The 16,916-nt window shown below is 36.2% G+C and overlaps 1 protein-coding gene across 1 annotated transcript in view; it reads left to right on the forward strand.

Moving 5' to 3' along the window:
- Ziz (dedicator of cytokinesis protein Ziz) overlaps positions 1-16,916 on the forward strand; it is a 401,589-nt gene that overhangs the window by 135,601 nt on the left and 249,072 nt on the right. Inside the window, exon 13 of the mRNA XM_081769231.1 lies at positions 878-957. Within this exon, the coding sequence (XP_081625357.1) occupies positions 878-957 (80 nt within the window). The remainder of the gene's footprint in view (positions 1-877; positions 958-16,916) is intronic.

Below are 16,916 nucleotides of genomic sequence, written 5' to 3' on the forward strand. Positions count from 1 at the left end.
TAATAGCGTTTGGTAATTTTGCAAAATATGTTGCAATGTAAGATAGGTCGTTTCCCAAGGAATCCTTCTGAAGTAAACTTTGAACAATTTTAATTGAAGACGCATCGTCCTCATCAAAGGTATCAATGAGTCTTGACTATTTCTCGAGAAAGTTTCTAAAGGAAACATTTTCGAATTTCCTTAAAGGTCCGCATTAATTAGAGCTTAACACAAATCATTCGCAAAACTGTTAATATGCGAAGCGGGATTCGTGCATGTTGCAAAGTGATTCTGAACCTTTTCACTAACTATTTGTTTTGCAGTGCTTATATGGTATGTGACAAAATAATGCTTCTCAGTGGAAGCCAGAGTTTCACATAATTTGCAAAACAGTACAGAAACCATCTGTTGAAAACACTTCACCCAAACTCACTCACAAATTTATCCATCTTCCCTTTCGTAGAAAGGTCTACTTTCGGCATGTAGAGGAATTTTGAAATGCACACTAACATCAACTATGTGTCACGCATGCCAGCCCTCACAATAAGTGCCATACCTGGCTATTTCTTGAAAGTAAGCATCTTCGTTTATTTTTGTCTTCCAAAATTCCAAGAACTGAAGATACACTAGCATTCCCCCTCCACTTACTATTTTCCAACTGCAATAGACTCCAATTATTATCGGACATTGCGATCACTTGACCAGATAAAAGCTAGCAAGATCTTTGATATGCCGTTATTCCCGCGTGGATAAAAAGCAGTGAAAGAGAAAATGGAAAATGTTAACAAATGGTTTGTAAACTGTGAAATTACACTCTTGCTAAAAATATAATTAAAATAATATGGCATTTTGCCATTAATTTCGGGCTTTAATTATTATTATTGTTTAATTTTTGCAGGCCAGATAGAATGAGTCGCTTGACTGTGATTCCCGGCTGGATCAAAATCCGAATTGAAGCTGTTTCAGAATTACCAGAAAGTAAGTAATTCGCTTAATTATTTGAAAAAGGGACGTGGACAATACAAATAATGATTCCTTATTGGGGATAATGATCCAAATTTTATTTTGTAATGTGGCAAATTCTTTGTTAAAACTTGACCGTTAGGGAAAGTGTTTAAGGAAATTTTGAGTGTTAATTAATGATAAACTGAACAATAGATCTTGATTAAAATATTTGATCATTTGATCAAGAATTCGATTCCTGGTACGGCAGAAAATTGTCATTGTTTTCGTTACGAAATAATTATCAAGATACGAGGCGAATCAATAAATGACACACAACACTTAATGTATCCGAAAATGTAATAGGCAATACATTAATGGTACATGCAAATACATGCAAAGTAAGAACTCATATTAAAGCTGCTCTTCAACATGGATGCTAAGTCTCTCAATACATTTCGTTGTACATTTTTTTATGGAAATCTGTATCTTTTGTTAGTATAAGCGTCTGCACACAACCGATTTGACTTCGTAATCAGCATTGCATTTTATCATCAAACCAAAAAGTTGATAGTCTGAAGTTTCTAGATCAGGACTCTACGGCACTTGCTCTAGCGCATCCCATCCAAACTTTTCAAGTTTCTCATGAACACAAGCACCAACATGGGGGAGTGCATTATTATGAAGAAGTTTGGCATTTCTGACATTAATGGTAGGGTGTTTTCACGAAGGCACGACACAATTTTACTAATGTTGTTTCATATGATGAATATTCACAGTGACCCCTGGTGTTAGAAAATCCACCATAGAACCCCTTGCGTAATCCAGGATACAGTTACTATCATCTTTTTCGCAGATTTAATCAATTTGAATTTCTCCATTGGTGGGAAATCAGTTATGTTCCCATTCCATGGTACACCCAGAACTTGTCACCTATAACAGTGCACTCTAAAAAGGCTTGTCCTTTTTCAGAGTACCGTGCCGGTTGCTACAGGCATCTCATCATTCGCACCACCGACCACGAGGTTCATATTTCGTTTTCATTGATACTCCAGAACACCGTACTAAATTTACCAGTTTGACTGGAAGAAACGCATTTCTGTTAAAGCATTGTACAAAATGGCTTAAAAATATATCTTCCATTGATTATTTTCAAAAATATTTAGAAATCTACTGACAGTAGGAAGTCTCTCAACACTTAGCCATTGTAAACTGTTTCAGCGCAAATTAGAGACGAGTTTATAAAGTGCAAATCGGCATGTGAATGGAATGTGAATCATTTCTGAAAAATAATCCTGACCCACTTGGGCTATATTTGTTCACAGAGTTGCAAGTTCTTATTCAGAATTGGTTGAGAGATTCTTGAAGCTAAATAAAATGCCTACCACAACCGATCAGATTTCTTTGGATCTTAAAAAAATAATAAATATATATAACTAACTAACTAACTCTATGGCCTATGGAACACGGAGGTACAACGCCGCGTTCACAAAAGCTCTTCACTGACTTCTATCCTTAGCTAACTGCATCCAGTTTCTACTTTGTATTCCTATCTTTGCGAGATCCATCTTAATATTGTCCTCCCATCTGCGCCTAGGTCTTCCTAATGGTCGTTTTCCGATTGGTCTTCCAGTCAAGACTTTGAAAGCGTTTCTACTTTCTTCCATTCTAGGTACATGACCTGCCCACCTAAGCCTCCTAGACTTGAGACCCTAACAATGTTTGGTAAACCGTATAAATTTTGTAGTTCCTCGTTATGAAGTTTCCCTCATTCCCCATTTCCGTTCCTCTTGGGTGCGAATATTCATCTCAGGATTTTGTTCTCAAATACTCTCAGTCTATGTTCTTCCCTCAGTGTAAGCGACCATGTTTTGCATCCATATAGAACAACAGGCATGATTATCGATTTATATATTTTAAGCTTCAAATTCCTCGATAGATTTCGCGATAACAAGAGATTTTGAATCGAATAGTAACACGAATTCCCTGCTTTTAGTCGACATTTAATTTCTTCGTCGATATGATTTTCCTCTGTTAATATTGATCCTAGATATTTGAAACTATCCACTTTATCAAAAGTATTCTTTAATATTTTAACGCATCTATAATTTGGTGTATTAGGTCCCGACGCACTTCCATGTATTTAGTTTTCTCTGCATTTACTTCTAAAGCCATGTCCCTGCAAGCGTTTAATAAGATCTCGGCATTTCTTTCTATTGTTCTCCTATCATCCCCTATTAAATTTAAATCATCAGCATATGCCATAACCTGGTGAATACCGTTCAACTCTAGGCCCTGGTTATTATCTTGGATTTTCCTTATAGCGTATTCCAGAACAAAGTTAAATAATAATGGCGACAACGCATCTCCTTGTTTCAGGCCATTTTCGACGTGAAAGCTCGTGGACAAAAATTTCCTACCTGGACTTTACTTTGGGATTCATTTAAACATATCTTAATTAATCTAATTAGCTTTTTCGGTATTCCAAGCTCTGTAAGAACGTTGTATAATGTTATCTCCTAACCGAGTCGTACGCCTTTCTAAAATCAATAAATAGTTGATGTACCGGGCTACTATATTCCCACTTTTTTCGAGTATTTGGCGAATGGTAAATATTTGGTCGATAGTTGATCGATTTCGTCTAAATCCGCACTGATAATCTCCAATAATTTCATCTGCGTATGGGGTCAATCTTGCTAATAGAATATTTGAAAGGATTTTATAAGATGTTGACAAAAGAGAAATGCCTCGATAATTATTACAATTAGTTTTGTAGTCTCTCTTGTGAATTGGAACAATGATTGATTGTTTCCACTCCTGTGGCAATTCCTCCTTGTTCCAGATAAGGAGGATGAGTTTGTGTATCTTGTTCCACAATTTTTCGCCTCCAGCTAAAATTAACTCAGCCGGAATTTCATCTACACCCGGAGATTTGTGTTTCTTTAATTTCTTTATAGCGGTTTCTACTTCTATTCGGTTGTGTTCTGGAATATACGATTCTTCGGTGTGTATCTTCTTTTCTTCACGCACACTAGTTTTTGGTTGCTTGTTAAGCAAATCGTCAAAGAAATCTTTCCATCTATTTACATCTATTTAAGATGCTATCCGTATCAGTGAGAACTGTACCGTCAGATTTCTTTAATATATAAGCACGAGGTTGATAGTCTTTCTGAAATTTGCTGATCCTCTTATACATGTCTCGGCTGTTTTTATTTTTACTGTTCTCTTCATGTTCTTTAATTTTAGCTTTCAAAAAATCGCGTTTCTTTGTTCTAAAAGTTTTGGACGTTTCCCGTCTGGTATCTGCGAAATTCTGTGTAGTTATTTCATTCGGATTTTGTAGCCAGCATAATTTTGCCTGTTTTCTCTTCTCTGCTAGTTTAATGCATTTCTGGTCGAACCAAGGTTTGTTCCTACGTTTTCGGCGTGTCCCAATTTTTCTTTTGCTGAAATTTTAATGCTATCTATAATTCAATCCAGGTATCCTCAACACTAGTGCACTCCGAATATTCTAAAGCTGAGAATCTATTCGAAACTTCAATCTGGTATTCCTCTCTTACCTGGCTCTCTTCTAATTTCTTTAAATTGAATCTCTCCGTTTTCGGACAATGAATATTACCTTTATTCAACGATAATCTCTCTCGTATTATCGCTGCTACCAGGTAGTGATCAGTGTCACAATCAGCCCCTCTGAACGACCGGACACCAATTATGCTAAATTGCCTTATTCTATCTACTAAAATGTGATCAATTTGATTATGAGCTTTTCCGTTTGGTGATGTCCAAGTCTATTTATGAACGTCGCGATGTGGGAATTTTGTACTCTTCACGATTACATTTTTGGATGTTGCAAAGTTCACAAGTCTAACACCGTTGTCATTACTTTCCTTATGCTGACTTTCGTTCCCTATAATCGGTTTGAAAATATCCTCTCGTCCTATCTTCGCATTGAAATCCCCTATAATAGAATTTTCATATGGTATCGCGGGAGTTGGTCAAATATCCTTTCTACTTCTTCGTAAAAACTGTCTTTTATATCGTCATGCTTATCTTCAGTTGGGTCATGTACATTTAAAACAATAATATCACACCACCGTCCCTTAAGAGTAATAAAAGAAAGTCTGTCAGTAACAAATTCAACCCGTTTAATTGCTGGTAATATTCGTTTGTGACGAAAAACCCTGTTCCTAACTGGTGATTTTTATTTCCTTCCCCGTAAAAGAACGTAAAATTTCCGGAATTCACAGCTCCATTTCCTTCCCACCTAACTTCCTGAACTCCTACTATGTCCACCTTGTATTTCTCTAACTCAATCGTTACGGATTTTAATGCGCCTGCCCTATAAAGACTTCTAATATTCAAAGTTCCAAATCTCATGTCCATTTTCTTTCGCTGAGCTCATGCGAAGTTATCAGTCCCTGTCCGAGGCTTTTGTGAATATTTCTGAACAAGTGTTTTTTTTTTTTTTTTTTTTTTTTTTAACAGGATGAGGTTGTTAGCCTTACCCAAATCCCCAAGCTGGAGGACCACTCCTAGTCGGCTATCCGCGACTGCTTATTCTGTGTATTCGCGGCTCACCTCTATATCTAGAGGCCTTCTCCTCGATCCGCAACCTGAGGACGCGCCATGCCGTGGTGACAGGAACCCACGTTACACGGAATAAATATATATAAAAAAATAAAAAGTATCGATCTGAGGGCAGACACATACATACACACATAGAAACAAATAAATAGATAAAGTTAAAAAATAAAACAGGGTGTCTATCGGTCACGAGTAACGAATGTCACGAAATCAGAAAACGGTCATGAAAGTCACGAAATTTAGCTTTTTTTTTTTTTCTGTACAAATGCAAGTACGCACTGGAAAATTTTATTCTGTGAAACGTCAAAATTCACCATAAAACTGTCTATGCTTGGCTTTAGACGCTACCAAATCGCAAGAAAAGTACGTTTCTATCTCATGGATGAAAATTCGGCCTAATTCGCTCTTGAAAATGTTAGGAAATTTTATGATTTGGTAAAGAAAAGGTCACGAAAAAGTCACGAAATTTCATTTTGGAATTTTGGTAGACACCCTGTAAAAAAAGTGACTTCAAATTAAACCGAAGTTCAAAGGCTCAAATTTATTGTGTCAGACTATCTTCATCAAAATGACAAAGTCTTAGAAAGATGCCCTTTAAAGTACAAGAATGTTCATGGCTTATAACCATAGCTTCTTGTCCGATCATTTTCCAAACCAGACCAAAGGAAACAAAAACTCAGCTTATTCATAGAATCATTTTATACTAATAATAGAATCACACACATTGTTGCTGAGAAGGCAATTCATTCCATCTTAAAATTGTGGTTTTCAAAGCTAAACCAACTTGCCTTATCAGCAGTAAAACTGTCATATGGTTTTTAGCGGACACGTGCGGTTGGTCAACCAGTTGGATATTGCAGGTATTACAAAAGCTTAGCCGCTCTCCCCGTCGCCAGGGCAAACAATGAAGTCTCGAACTATTCTTTCTGAGTGTTGCAAACCAATAAGTATATAAATAAAACAAGAATAACCATTTAAAATAGGAATAAAATACATACAGGCCATTCGACAAGTAATTTTCTCTCCTTTTAATATAATAATAATAATTATTATTATTATAATTATAATTATAATATAGTTTTTACGTTCGAGCCGTTGCGGGCTATGCATTTTCGGCAATGCTCGGAAAATAGAATCTATCCTGGACCGATATTGTATTTTTACCCGTATGAATCGGGTTTGCCCGATTGAACCGTATGAATAGGGTTGGTCTGATAACCCCGTTTTTATGAAAACAAGTTTAGTCTGTCATGATTGTAAATAGTGTGTTTCACTTTATTATCGTAACACAAATTGTTCTAATTATCACGTAGGAATTCATAACGAGTCTATCGGGTCAAACGGTCCAAACAGGCGAAACACGGGTCAAACGGGTTTATCAGGTCTAAGGATCGAGTAAACGAAACGCAATGGTTATCGGGCGGATACTGTTACCTGAAAAGTTCAAGCACTAATTATAGGTTATATTCAATCTTAAGAACTATTATTATTATTATTATTATTATTATTATTATTATTATTTTTTTTTTTATTTATTTTTTTTTTAATTTTTTTTAAGCCGACCAACGAACTTGCGGATACATAAATATAAATGCTCAAATCTAAATTATTGCATTATATTATTGCAATGAGCATGAACGTGATTTACTATTAGGAGTTAGCGTGATGCACTAATGTTAGTCCTTTATAAATAGCATTATTATTATTATTACTTGTTTATGCCCTTCATACAACTTAAAATCAATCTCACATAAAGCACTATATCAGATCTGATTGAATATTATTTTGAAAATTCTCACATAAATAGATAAAATAAACAATTGAAATTTGACACTTCAAGAGTTTAAAACATGTCCTCGTTTTCGTTATCCTCACTTTCTGAGAACGATTGATCTATCTCGATGACAACATGATCCTTGTCTTCATCAAATACATTTTGCAAGACACGATAACTTTGTTCAATGTCCTGGGAAAAATTAATAATAATAATAATAATAATAATAATAATATTAATATTATTATTATTATTCGACAGGCCATCTGTCTATAATGACAATTTAAAACTTTCTTCTTTAAAAAAGAAATGATTAAAAAGCATTCTATTAAGTACCTAGATCCTCATATTTATTAATGTATGCAGATTAATATCTGAGTAATAAAGCTATCATTATTAATTTCCTGTGTATAGTACTCTAATTTGTGGCTTGTCCAGTTTTTATCGTCCAGTAACGTGACGAATCACATTAAAAAGAAACTGATCAATTATTGGCCTGTCTAACTATATCATAAAGTTAGAAATAATGTACTTACGAGCAGAGCAGACAAACAGAAAGTATCTTTATTAAGCCTATTACTAGTATTATTCTTATTAGCAACAATAATAGGCCTAATGGTAACTAAATTCCTGGCGCAACAGCCCTTAGAAGGCCTGGACTTATGGCACTCATTTCTGTGGGGTGATGTGTTGTCAGCAGATTGGCTATCTTCGCCATTAATGCTTGCTTTCTGGACTGGAGTTCGCTACTTTTTTCTTTCAAGTGGCTTCCAATTGTCCTCACGACGCTGGGTGGACGCCGCAGCGCCAACACCGTCTGGTGAGTACGAATAGTCACACCTATCTTTCCTCTGACCAGACCCAGGACTGCTTGACTTCGCTGATCTAATGGGGAGTGACATTCCAGTGTGGCTAGGACGTTGGTAATAAAATAATAAATGCTTATTGAAATAGTTGAGAAAATTAGCTAGGAAATATACTAAACTGACTCCCTGGAGCTACGGTACATGAGGGGCAGTGCCTACCCAATATTGCAATACAACAAGCATCAGCTACGCACTGAAAATATTCAAGATAGCAAGATCTCGGTTTTTAAACTGTGTTGCTATTCCTTTATGCAGCGCCCGAAGTGGAAGATCTAAGAAAGTATACCCCGCATACTCCCCCTCTTTTATTTAGAGCATTGCGTTTGCGTCATTTATGGAAATAACATAATGCAAAGGCTTGGATCGGGAGTAAAATTTAAAGAAGATTTGCTCTATTCGATAACATTTACATACTTCCCGACATAATAAACATCAAAGTAATTTGTATTTTAAGCTGTACAAAATAGAATAAAATAGCTTTCATATATTGTTACATGACGTGGGCTGATTGCAAAGCCTAGCTACCGAAATATACGTTCTTCAATCACGCTGTAAAAGCTACAGATGCGAGACGGAACAAACGCTGTACGATGCTACTATGATAACCGTAATGGGGTTAGCCATACTGAGAGCTTTATACAGTTCTACCTGAGTTGGAGCGGCAACACCGAAATCTAGTTACAGTGAAGGATTTGTGGTAGGGACAAGTAAACCCTTAGATCCTGACCTTCGAGGAAAAAAATGGTTGTTTTGTCGCGTACTATATGTTCCCATTCCATGGTACACCCAGAACTTGTCACCTATAATAGTCCACTCTAAAAAGGCTTGTCCTTTTTCAGAGTACCGTGCCAGCTGCTACAGGCATGTCATCATTCGCTGCCCCTGGACGTCTCTGAGGTTCTTTCGCACCACCGACCACGAGGTTCATATTTCATTTTCATTGATACTCCAGGACACCGTACTAAATTTATCCGTACAAGATGGCTTAAAAATATCTCTTCCATTGATTATTTTCAAAAATATTTAGAAATCTACTGACAGTAGGAAGTCTCTCAACACTTAGCCATTGTAAACTGTTTCAGCGCAAATTAAAGACGAGTTTATAAAGTGCAAATTGGCATGTGAATGGAATGTGAATCATTTCTGAAAAAGAATCCTGACCCACTTGGCCTATATTTGTTTACAGAGTTGCAAGTTTTTATTCAGAATTGGTTGAAAAATTCTTGAAGCTAAATAAAATGCCTACCACAACCGATCAGATCTCTTTGGATCTTAAAAAATAATAAATATATATATATATATATATATATAAAAAAAATAAAAAGTATCGATCTGAGGGCAGACACATACATACATACATACATACAAACAAATAAATAGATAAAGTTAAAAAAAAAAAGTGACTTCAAATTAAACCGAAGTTGAAAAGTTCAAATTTATTGTGTCAGACTACCTTCATCAAAATGACAAAGTCTTAGAAAGATGCCCTTTAAAATACAAGAATGTTCAGGGTTTATAACCATTGATTATTTTCCAAACCAGACCAAAGGAAACAAAAACTCAGCTTATTCGTAGAATCATTTTACACTAATAATAGAATATCACACATTGTTGCTGAGAAGGCAACTCATTCCATCTTAGAATTGAACTTCAAAACATTTTCAGAAAATGCGTGTCCATCTTCAAGACTAAACGAAACGATTTCTGTTCTTCTGTAATAGTAAGAAATAAACCTTGTGTGGAATTGTGGCAGATTATTAAATTATGCTTGATATTTTCACATGGGAATGCTGCAGTGCAGAGTATATATATATATATCAGAGGACAGTGTAAAATAGGATCTGATCTCACGAAAGTATTCAGAAAGTTTCCGTTACTCAAGCAACGTTAGCCAACATAAACAATAGAGCTATCCACATAAGATATGAAGAACACTTCAAAGAATCAAGACAAATTTGGAGAAAGAGTTAAAAAAAATAAATCCTACAGGTGCGCCGAAATTTTTAAACCTTCAAGATTTGAAAGAAAAGGAATAAATTAAATTCAAAATTCAGATCATACAAAAGGAACAATAAGTTAGGTTTGTAGATAATCAGAAATAGGTCAAATTGATATCAGGTATTCTAAGAAGTATTGAGGTTTTTGTACACGAGATAGCGTTAGTGTCCCAAAGCTCAAGTGTATATGAGTCGCAGCAAAGTCAAGCCAGACATAATTTAATAAATGACAGTTAAAGGGTTAACACATTCTGCCGACACTGTTTTACTATGCGTACGTATGAAGACTTGGTATGGAAAAGAGCCATTACGTAACTCCCCCAATACCAGTTGATTTTCGTCGCCACATGATAACACGCACCTACAAAGTCAGACACAACACTGCTCCCGCCAGGAAACCCATAGTTTCAGTATGATACGCCAGATGGCCGCAGCGAATCGAAAATGGTATATTTTAGCGTAGAACTTTATGTAGGTTATTTCGCTTCTAAAACTGCAACTATATCGCCGTATGAATCATCCTTGCGTTGCTCTTCTCGCAAATTTTCCAACGTTTGTTGGTGATTTATTGGAAGAAAGGGATATTCTAACGTAATCGGGCAATGAGCATGCAGATTTTCAGGTACTTGCTTTAAGTATGTGTCATCTTAATTGTTTTTGCCACTCTTATTATGTTCGTTTAGTTCTAAACGGTTAGTAATATCTGCTGGATGCTTTTACCTCTATATGACAGATGTTGAAATTGTAGTCAGCTAGAAAAGTTTATAGCACGTATACTTGCCTACTTTGTCAGGTTGCGTATTTAGTGATGTTAAGCATTTGGTGTCTGTAAATAATTTAAATTTCCGATTAATTGGAAAGTATCTAAATTTGCGTAAAGCATAGATGATTCCGTACAATTGTTTTTGTCAAACGGAACATTTCATTTCGTCTGTTGTAAGCCAGCGGCTTCAGTATTAAGCAACTTTATCAAGCCAATAGCCCTTCCACATAAAGTGAGCTAGCATTAGGATACACTCTTATCTCTAGTTTATCATTAAAATGATAATCCATTAATTTTTCGAATTATTCATCGTGTGTTGAATTCCATTTAAATTTTGAATTTTTGGTAAAGAGTTGCTGTATTGGTTCAATTTTGGTTGTGAAATCCGTAATTTAACTTCGGAGCTATGTGCAAAGTCCTATGAAACTTTTAAGGATTCTTTTAGTAGTTTTTTTTCTTTTTTTAATTTTTTTTAAAAGCTTTTTTCGGTGAAATGCTACTTTTTCCTGAAACTCAAAATTCTAATACTTCCAATTCATTGTGTAGTAAATGTGTATTCTTAGGATTATCACGAAAATCATACTTTTGCAGTCGTTGGAATAGAAGTTCCAAATCCGAAAGTTGTAGTTCCCATGTATGAGATCCAATCATCAGCGAATGAGGTGATGCGTGTCTGTAGACGGTCTAATATTATTTTAGCTGCTATAGATAACACTTGAGCGTTTGTCTTGTGATACTGACACATCTTTCAAATTTATAACTTTTGCGTGTATGAGTCACCTCAAAAGTCGTGTATGTAGTACTCTCTGGATGCAATAAAATCTGAAAATAACTTTGTTTTTAAGTGTATTGACGTTAGGAAGGATTTTCTTTCAAAATTTGTAAAATATCGTCTGTTAGTTGAAATGGCATAGATACTGTTACAAATCGTATAACACAAGTTTGTAACAGTCTACTCTACTTCGCATAACTGTTACAAGTCTGTAAATTTAACACTAGCCTAAATTCTTCTGTGTTTGGTTTCTTCACCATTATCAATGGAAACGAGTAACTGTTAGTATGCGTCTGTTATAATGTTAGCGTCTAACAATTGTTGAATTTGTTTATCAATTAGGTCCCGTATTCCAAATGGTGAAGTGAAGGGAACGGTGATGAAATGAAACAGTTTTATCTATTCACTATGTTCGTATCCCCTAAAATAACGCTTAAAATAATCCCCTAAATCCTGCATATCCATTCGTAAAATTTCCTGTTCCTTTTCGGGTGACCACGATTGGAGAATGGCTGAGTGATCGAATGACATGAAAAAACGATCGGGATCATCTGTAATGTGACCTGAATACCTAGTTAAGTGGGGCACGGTAAAATAAGTCGGAAGCTTGCTTGTGCCATATTGCCTCCGTTATCTATGTCTGAACGAGTATTCGGCATAAACAAATAAGCAAACTTGCCAGGTAAACAAATCAGTTTGTACTGTTCAAAAGAAATATTATGAGAACGCAGAAATGTTTCTGGACAACACGGATACAATTTTTATAACACTCCGTCGTATTATAATGCAGTAATATATATTAACATACTACACTGATATTAGTAGTGAGAAAAAAAAATCTAACAAGGGAAGATTACGAAGTGGCTCCGCTGAGGTCCGAACGAGACAATTGTGTTTTCATTTGATATGTTATAACTAGACAAATCACAAAGTTATACGTGGTCGGGATATCATGAGTTAGAACATATTTTGTAATGTAAAAGCTATTAGCTGGAAGAATATTTTGAACCGGGTCATTTGTTCAGAAACAGTTGGGTATATGGGAAACTCGACGAACACGTATCCCATCATTTTCAAGGGCATACTTCTTCGGGTAAGAAAGTTCACCCCAGGGTCTCCCGCAGCGTCCTAGACGGGGTTCAACTTAGAAGTTTCCAATGGCAAGGTGGGTTAAGTAGCACATCATTTGAGAGCTGTTAAATGAAAGAAGATGGAGCAAGTCTCGACTCTACACAACCCTATGCAAAATGGCGGCGGATCAAAATGTAAACAAAAACTTAATTGAAAAGTCCATGAGTACTCCTATAAATCGAAAATGGTGAGACAAATGTGAAAACAGGAAAGCACGTGTGGCATTATTGTCAAAGTGTAACGATTTAAAGTAAAAATATCTTGTCCCAGAGTCCCCGCAGGTGTCCAGTTGGGGTCCAACTCATAGGTTTCAAATGGCAAATGGCACATCGTTTGAAAGCTGTTGTTAAGTGAAAGTAGATGGAACAAGTCTCGATTCTCTACAATAACTCTATGCAAAATTACCGAGGCTCAAATGTAAACACAAACTTAATAGAAAAGCCTATGGCCACCTTAAATCTAAGATGGTCGCTTGAAACCTATGTCGAAAGTGTAGCCATTCCAAACTGCTGAACCCGTCTCCTTTAGCCTAACCGGCATAATCGTGGGACGTAAAACTCAAAGATTTCATTTCATTTTTTCAGAACTGCTGAAGCTAGGAAAACCAAATTTGGCGTAAATGTTGAACAGTAAGCGTAGGTAACAAAAAGATATGAAATGCTCAAAAACGCGACATCTTGAGTTCACAATGACGGACTAATTTATGTATAGTACAAACAGGATAGAAAATGAAAATGAGAATAATAAAGAAATAAGAAACAGTCGAAATGGTAAATAAATAAATAAATAAAACAATAATATTCTCCGTTCCACGATGCTTCCAATCGTCTGCTGCGGCCGTTAGAGCTGACGCCTGGTGGCAACAACTTTGGTCGGGGTCACTCATATATCTCTTTATTTTAACGGGTCTAATGAATGCAACATAATTGTCAGCTATGATTGTCAGATATAACATAATTGTCAGCATTTATACACACATTCATCTTTCACGATGGTAGCCATATTGGATTACAGATGACACGTCTTTAACTTTTTGTGGATATCTACTATTGACAGTAAACATAAATACCACATTTCGCTTCGCCAGCTCCAGTGGTTTGAGCTGGACATGTGCGTGATACATAGTGCGGGATGTTGAACTCAAGATATTGCGTTTTGGAACATTTCGAATCTTTTCGTCACTTACGGTTACTGATCGACATTCATGCGAAATTTGGTCTTCCTAGCTTCAGCAGTTTGGAGTGGCTATATTTTCGACATAGGTTTTAAGAGGCCATCTTGGATTCAAGGTGGCCATGGACTTTTCAATTAAGTTGTTGTTTACATTTTAATCCGACGCAATTTTGCACAGGTTTGTCGTAGAAAGTCGAGACTAGTTCCATCTTCTTTTATTTAACAGCTTTGAAACGATGTGCTACTTAACCCCCCTTGCCTTCGAAACTTTTGAGTTGGACCCCACCTGGAACCCTGGGACAAGACGATTTTTACTTTAAATCGTGCTTCAAAGATAATACCAAACGTGCTTTTCTGTTTTCACGTTTGTCTCACCGTTTCCGATTTGTAGGACTGGCCATGGACTTTTCAATTAAGTTGTTCTTTACATTTTTATTCGACGTAATTTTGCACAGGTTTGTCGTAGAGTCGAGACTTGCCCCATCTTCTTTTATTTAACAACAGCTTTCAAATGATGTGCTACTTAACCTCCCTTGCCATTTGAATCTTTTGAGTTGGACCCCGTCTGTGATCCTGGGACAAACTTTTTTACCCCAAAAAATGTGTCCTTGAAAATGATGAGACACATGTTCGTCGACATTTCCATATACCCAACCGTTTCCGAACAAATGACCCGGTTCAACCTATTCTGCCAGTTAATAACTTCTACATTACAAAATATGTTCCAACTCACGATATCCCGATCGGTGGCACGTATAACTTTGAGATTCGTCTAGTTACAACATATCAAATGCAAACACATGCAACATATCAATTCGGATCTCAGCGGAGCCACTTCGTGACTTCCCCTTTTAAGTACGGTTTTGTAAATAAAAATAGCGTCCCATAGGAAAGTTCTAAAGAAATGTCTGTCGGATAGACACCGACGCGTCTACCATGTAGAATTCTGTCTTTTTAGGTTAGAGCTAAAAGACAATACACGGGAGTTTTGGACTTTCCCTATCACCTTGTATTATAGAAGTTTTTTTGTGTACAGTAGTAATGAATATTACAACAAAAATAAGTTCCTCTAAATAACTTAGTGGTTTACTGGTAAATTGTAGGAGCTCAATGACCATGCGTCTGAGGACGGTAGAACCAAGGCTCTTGCTGCCAAAATGTAGGTGGGTGACTCTCAAAGACCAGGCGTCCTAGCAAGAAGGAACTTTCAATGTCCAGGCGTCTTAGAGAGTGTAGGATAAATGCCTTTCAGTGACTATGCCTTGTAGAGAGTATTAAGGAGCTCTCCATGACCAAGCGTCTTAGAAAGTGGTGGATGATCAATCGGTGGAGATTGATGTCTTTTGTGATGTGTGGGCTGCTTTTATTCAGAAATGTTGAATGTCTGATTACGTCACTTGCCGATTGGTGGCGATGGTTGACGACGTCTCCTTCGTGTTTGTCGTCTGAGGTGTGCTTACAGTCATCACGTGGTCAGGCATCATGTAGAACCTTACAATATATATTTTGATAATTATGTATTTTTTCCTGTTTTTAATCGAGGTTTTATTGTCTTTTTTGTTTTGTTTTTAAAAGTCGCGAATTTGTTAGTTCTTTAGATGTCGGTAATCTCTTTATGAGCGGAATGTTTTGGCCATATTCATTTCGGGCAGGCGGGCGGGGAAGGGAGAGGGCTTGGACAGATATCTCGGCGATGACGTTCCCTTTAAACCTACAATTAATCAATCAAACGAGCTAATAGGTAAATGTTCGTTTTCGTATTAACTTTTTTCTTCTTTCATTTTTTGTCACTAAGTTTTCCTCGCTAATATACAGTGTCTACAAGTGAAAAGAAAAGGAAAACGGACATAGCAAAATATTTAATTGCGATACAAGTACTTAAACTTATATTACTTTTTCAAGTTGATGACCAAGTGTCTCGGTTTTATGTTCATTGTCCAACGATAAGAATTAGGATAGGAAAAAATAGTAGAGTAAATCATGGTAGAAAAATTTCTTCTACTACTGCTACTAAAAAATATAATAACGTTAATTTATACAAGTCTTTAAAGTACACATACTTAAAATAAAGGATTAAAACTGCACATAAACATTGTTTAAACAATTGCATTTGTTAAAAATATGTGTTTTAAAAACAGCAACTCTGGTAGTAACATAATTATATGAATGGTTCAAATAGTGCATTTACAGTTGTTGTACCGTTAACAGTAAAATTACATTTACATACTCGATATCCTCAAAACACATCAACTCATATTAATTCCGTTTCCTTTGATGTCGAAGAAACGGAATTTTCTTTACAGTACTTAAAAGATTCCAATTGACCAATTCTTTTGGAAGCTACTGACAAAAGAAGGAAAGAAAAGTATGTATACCGATTTATTTTGGAGTTGACTGTATTTTGATAGTACAAGGCTCATCCATAAATAACCGGCAGAATATTTATTACAAACAACAAAATAGCAACATTATTACTTTTCAAAAGAGTATTTCCCGCTTTCCCCTAGTTCAATGCACTTACACCAGAGTTTGACAAAGACAGATTCAATAGGGAGGGAAAAATCTTTTGGACGCGTGCATAACCGGTCATGTGTCGCTGACTGGAGTTCCTCGCCATTCTGGAACCTCGATTTATTTACTGTATTCTTAAGTGGGCCAAAGGTGTGGAAATACGATTGTGCGAGATCGAGCGATATGGAGGCTGGAATAATCCTGTATACAATATGGCATTGACAGTATGTGGTTTCGCATTGTCTTGGAGCAGCATTCAAATCACACCTCGTGTTCGCTATAGAATAGTTGGTTTCAGTTTTTCAAGCAGAAGGTTGGAGCATGTCATATCAAGAATTGGCCAGTTGTGATCCCAAAACAGTCTTCCACTATACTAATGTTGCTTTTCGTGACTGCATTGAGAGTGAGACCCAGACATGTAGAA

This window comes from Thermobia domestica, chromosome 8, assembly GCF_964235325.1.
Source record: "Thermobia domestica chromosome 8, izTheDome1.hap1.1, whole genome shotgun sequence".
Taxonomy (NCBI): Eukaryota; Metazoa; Arthropoda; class Insecta; order Zygentoma; family Lepismatidae; genus Thermobia; species Thermobia domestica.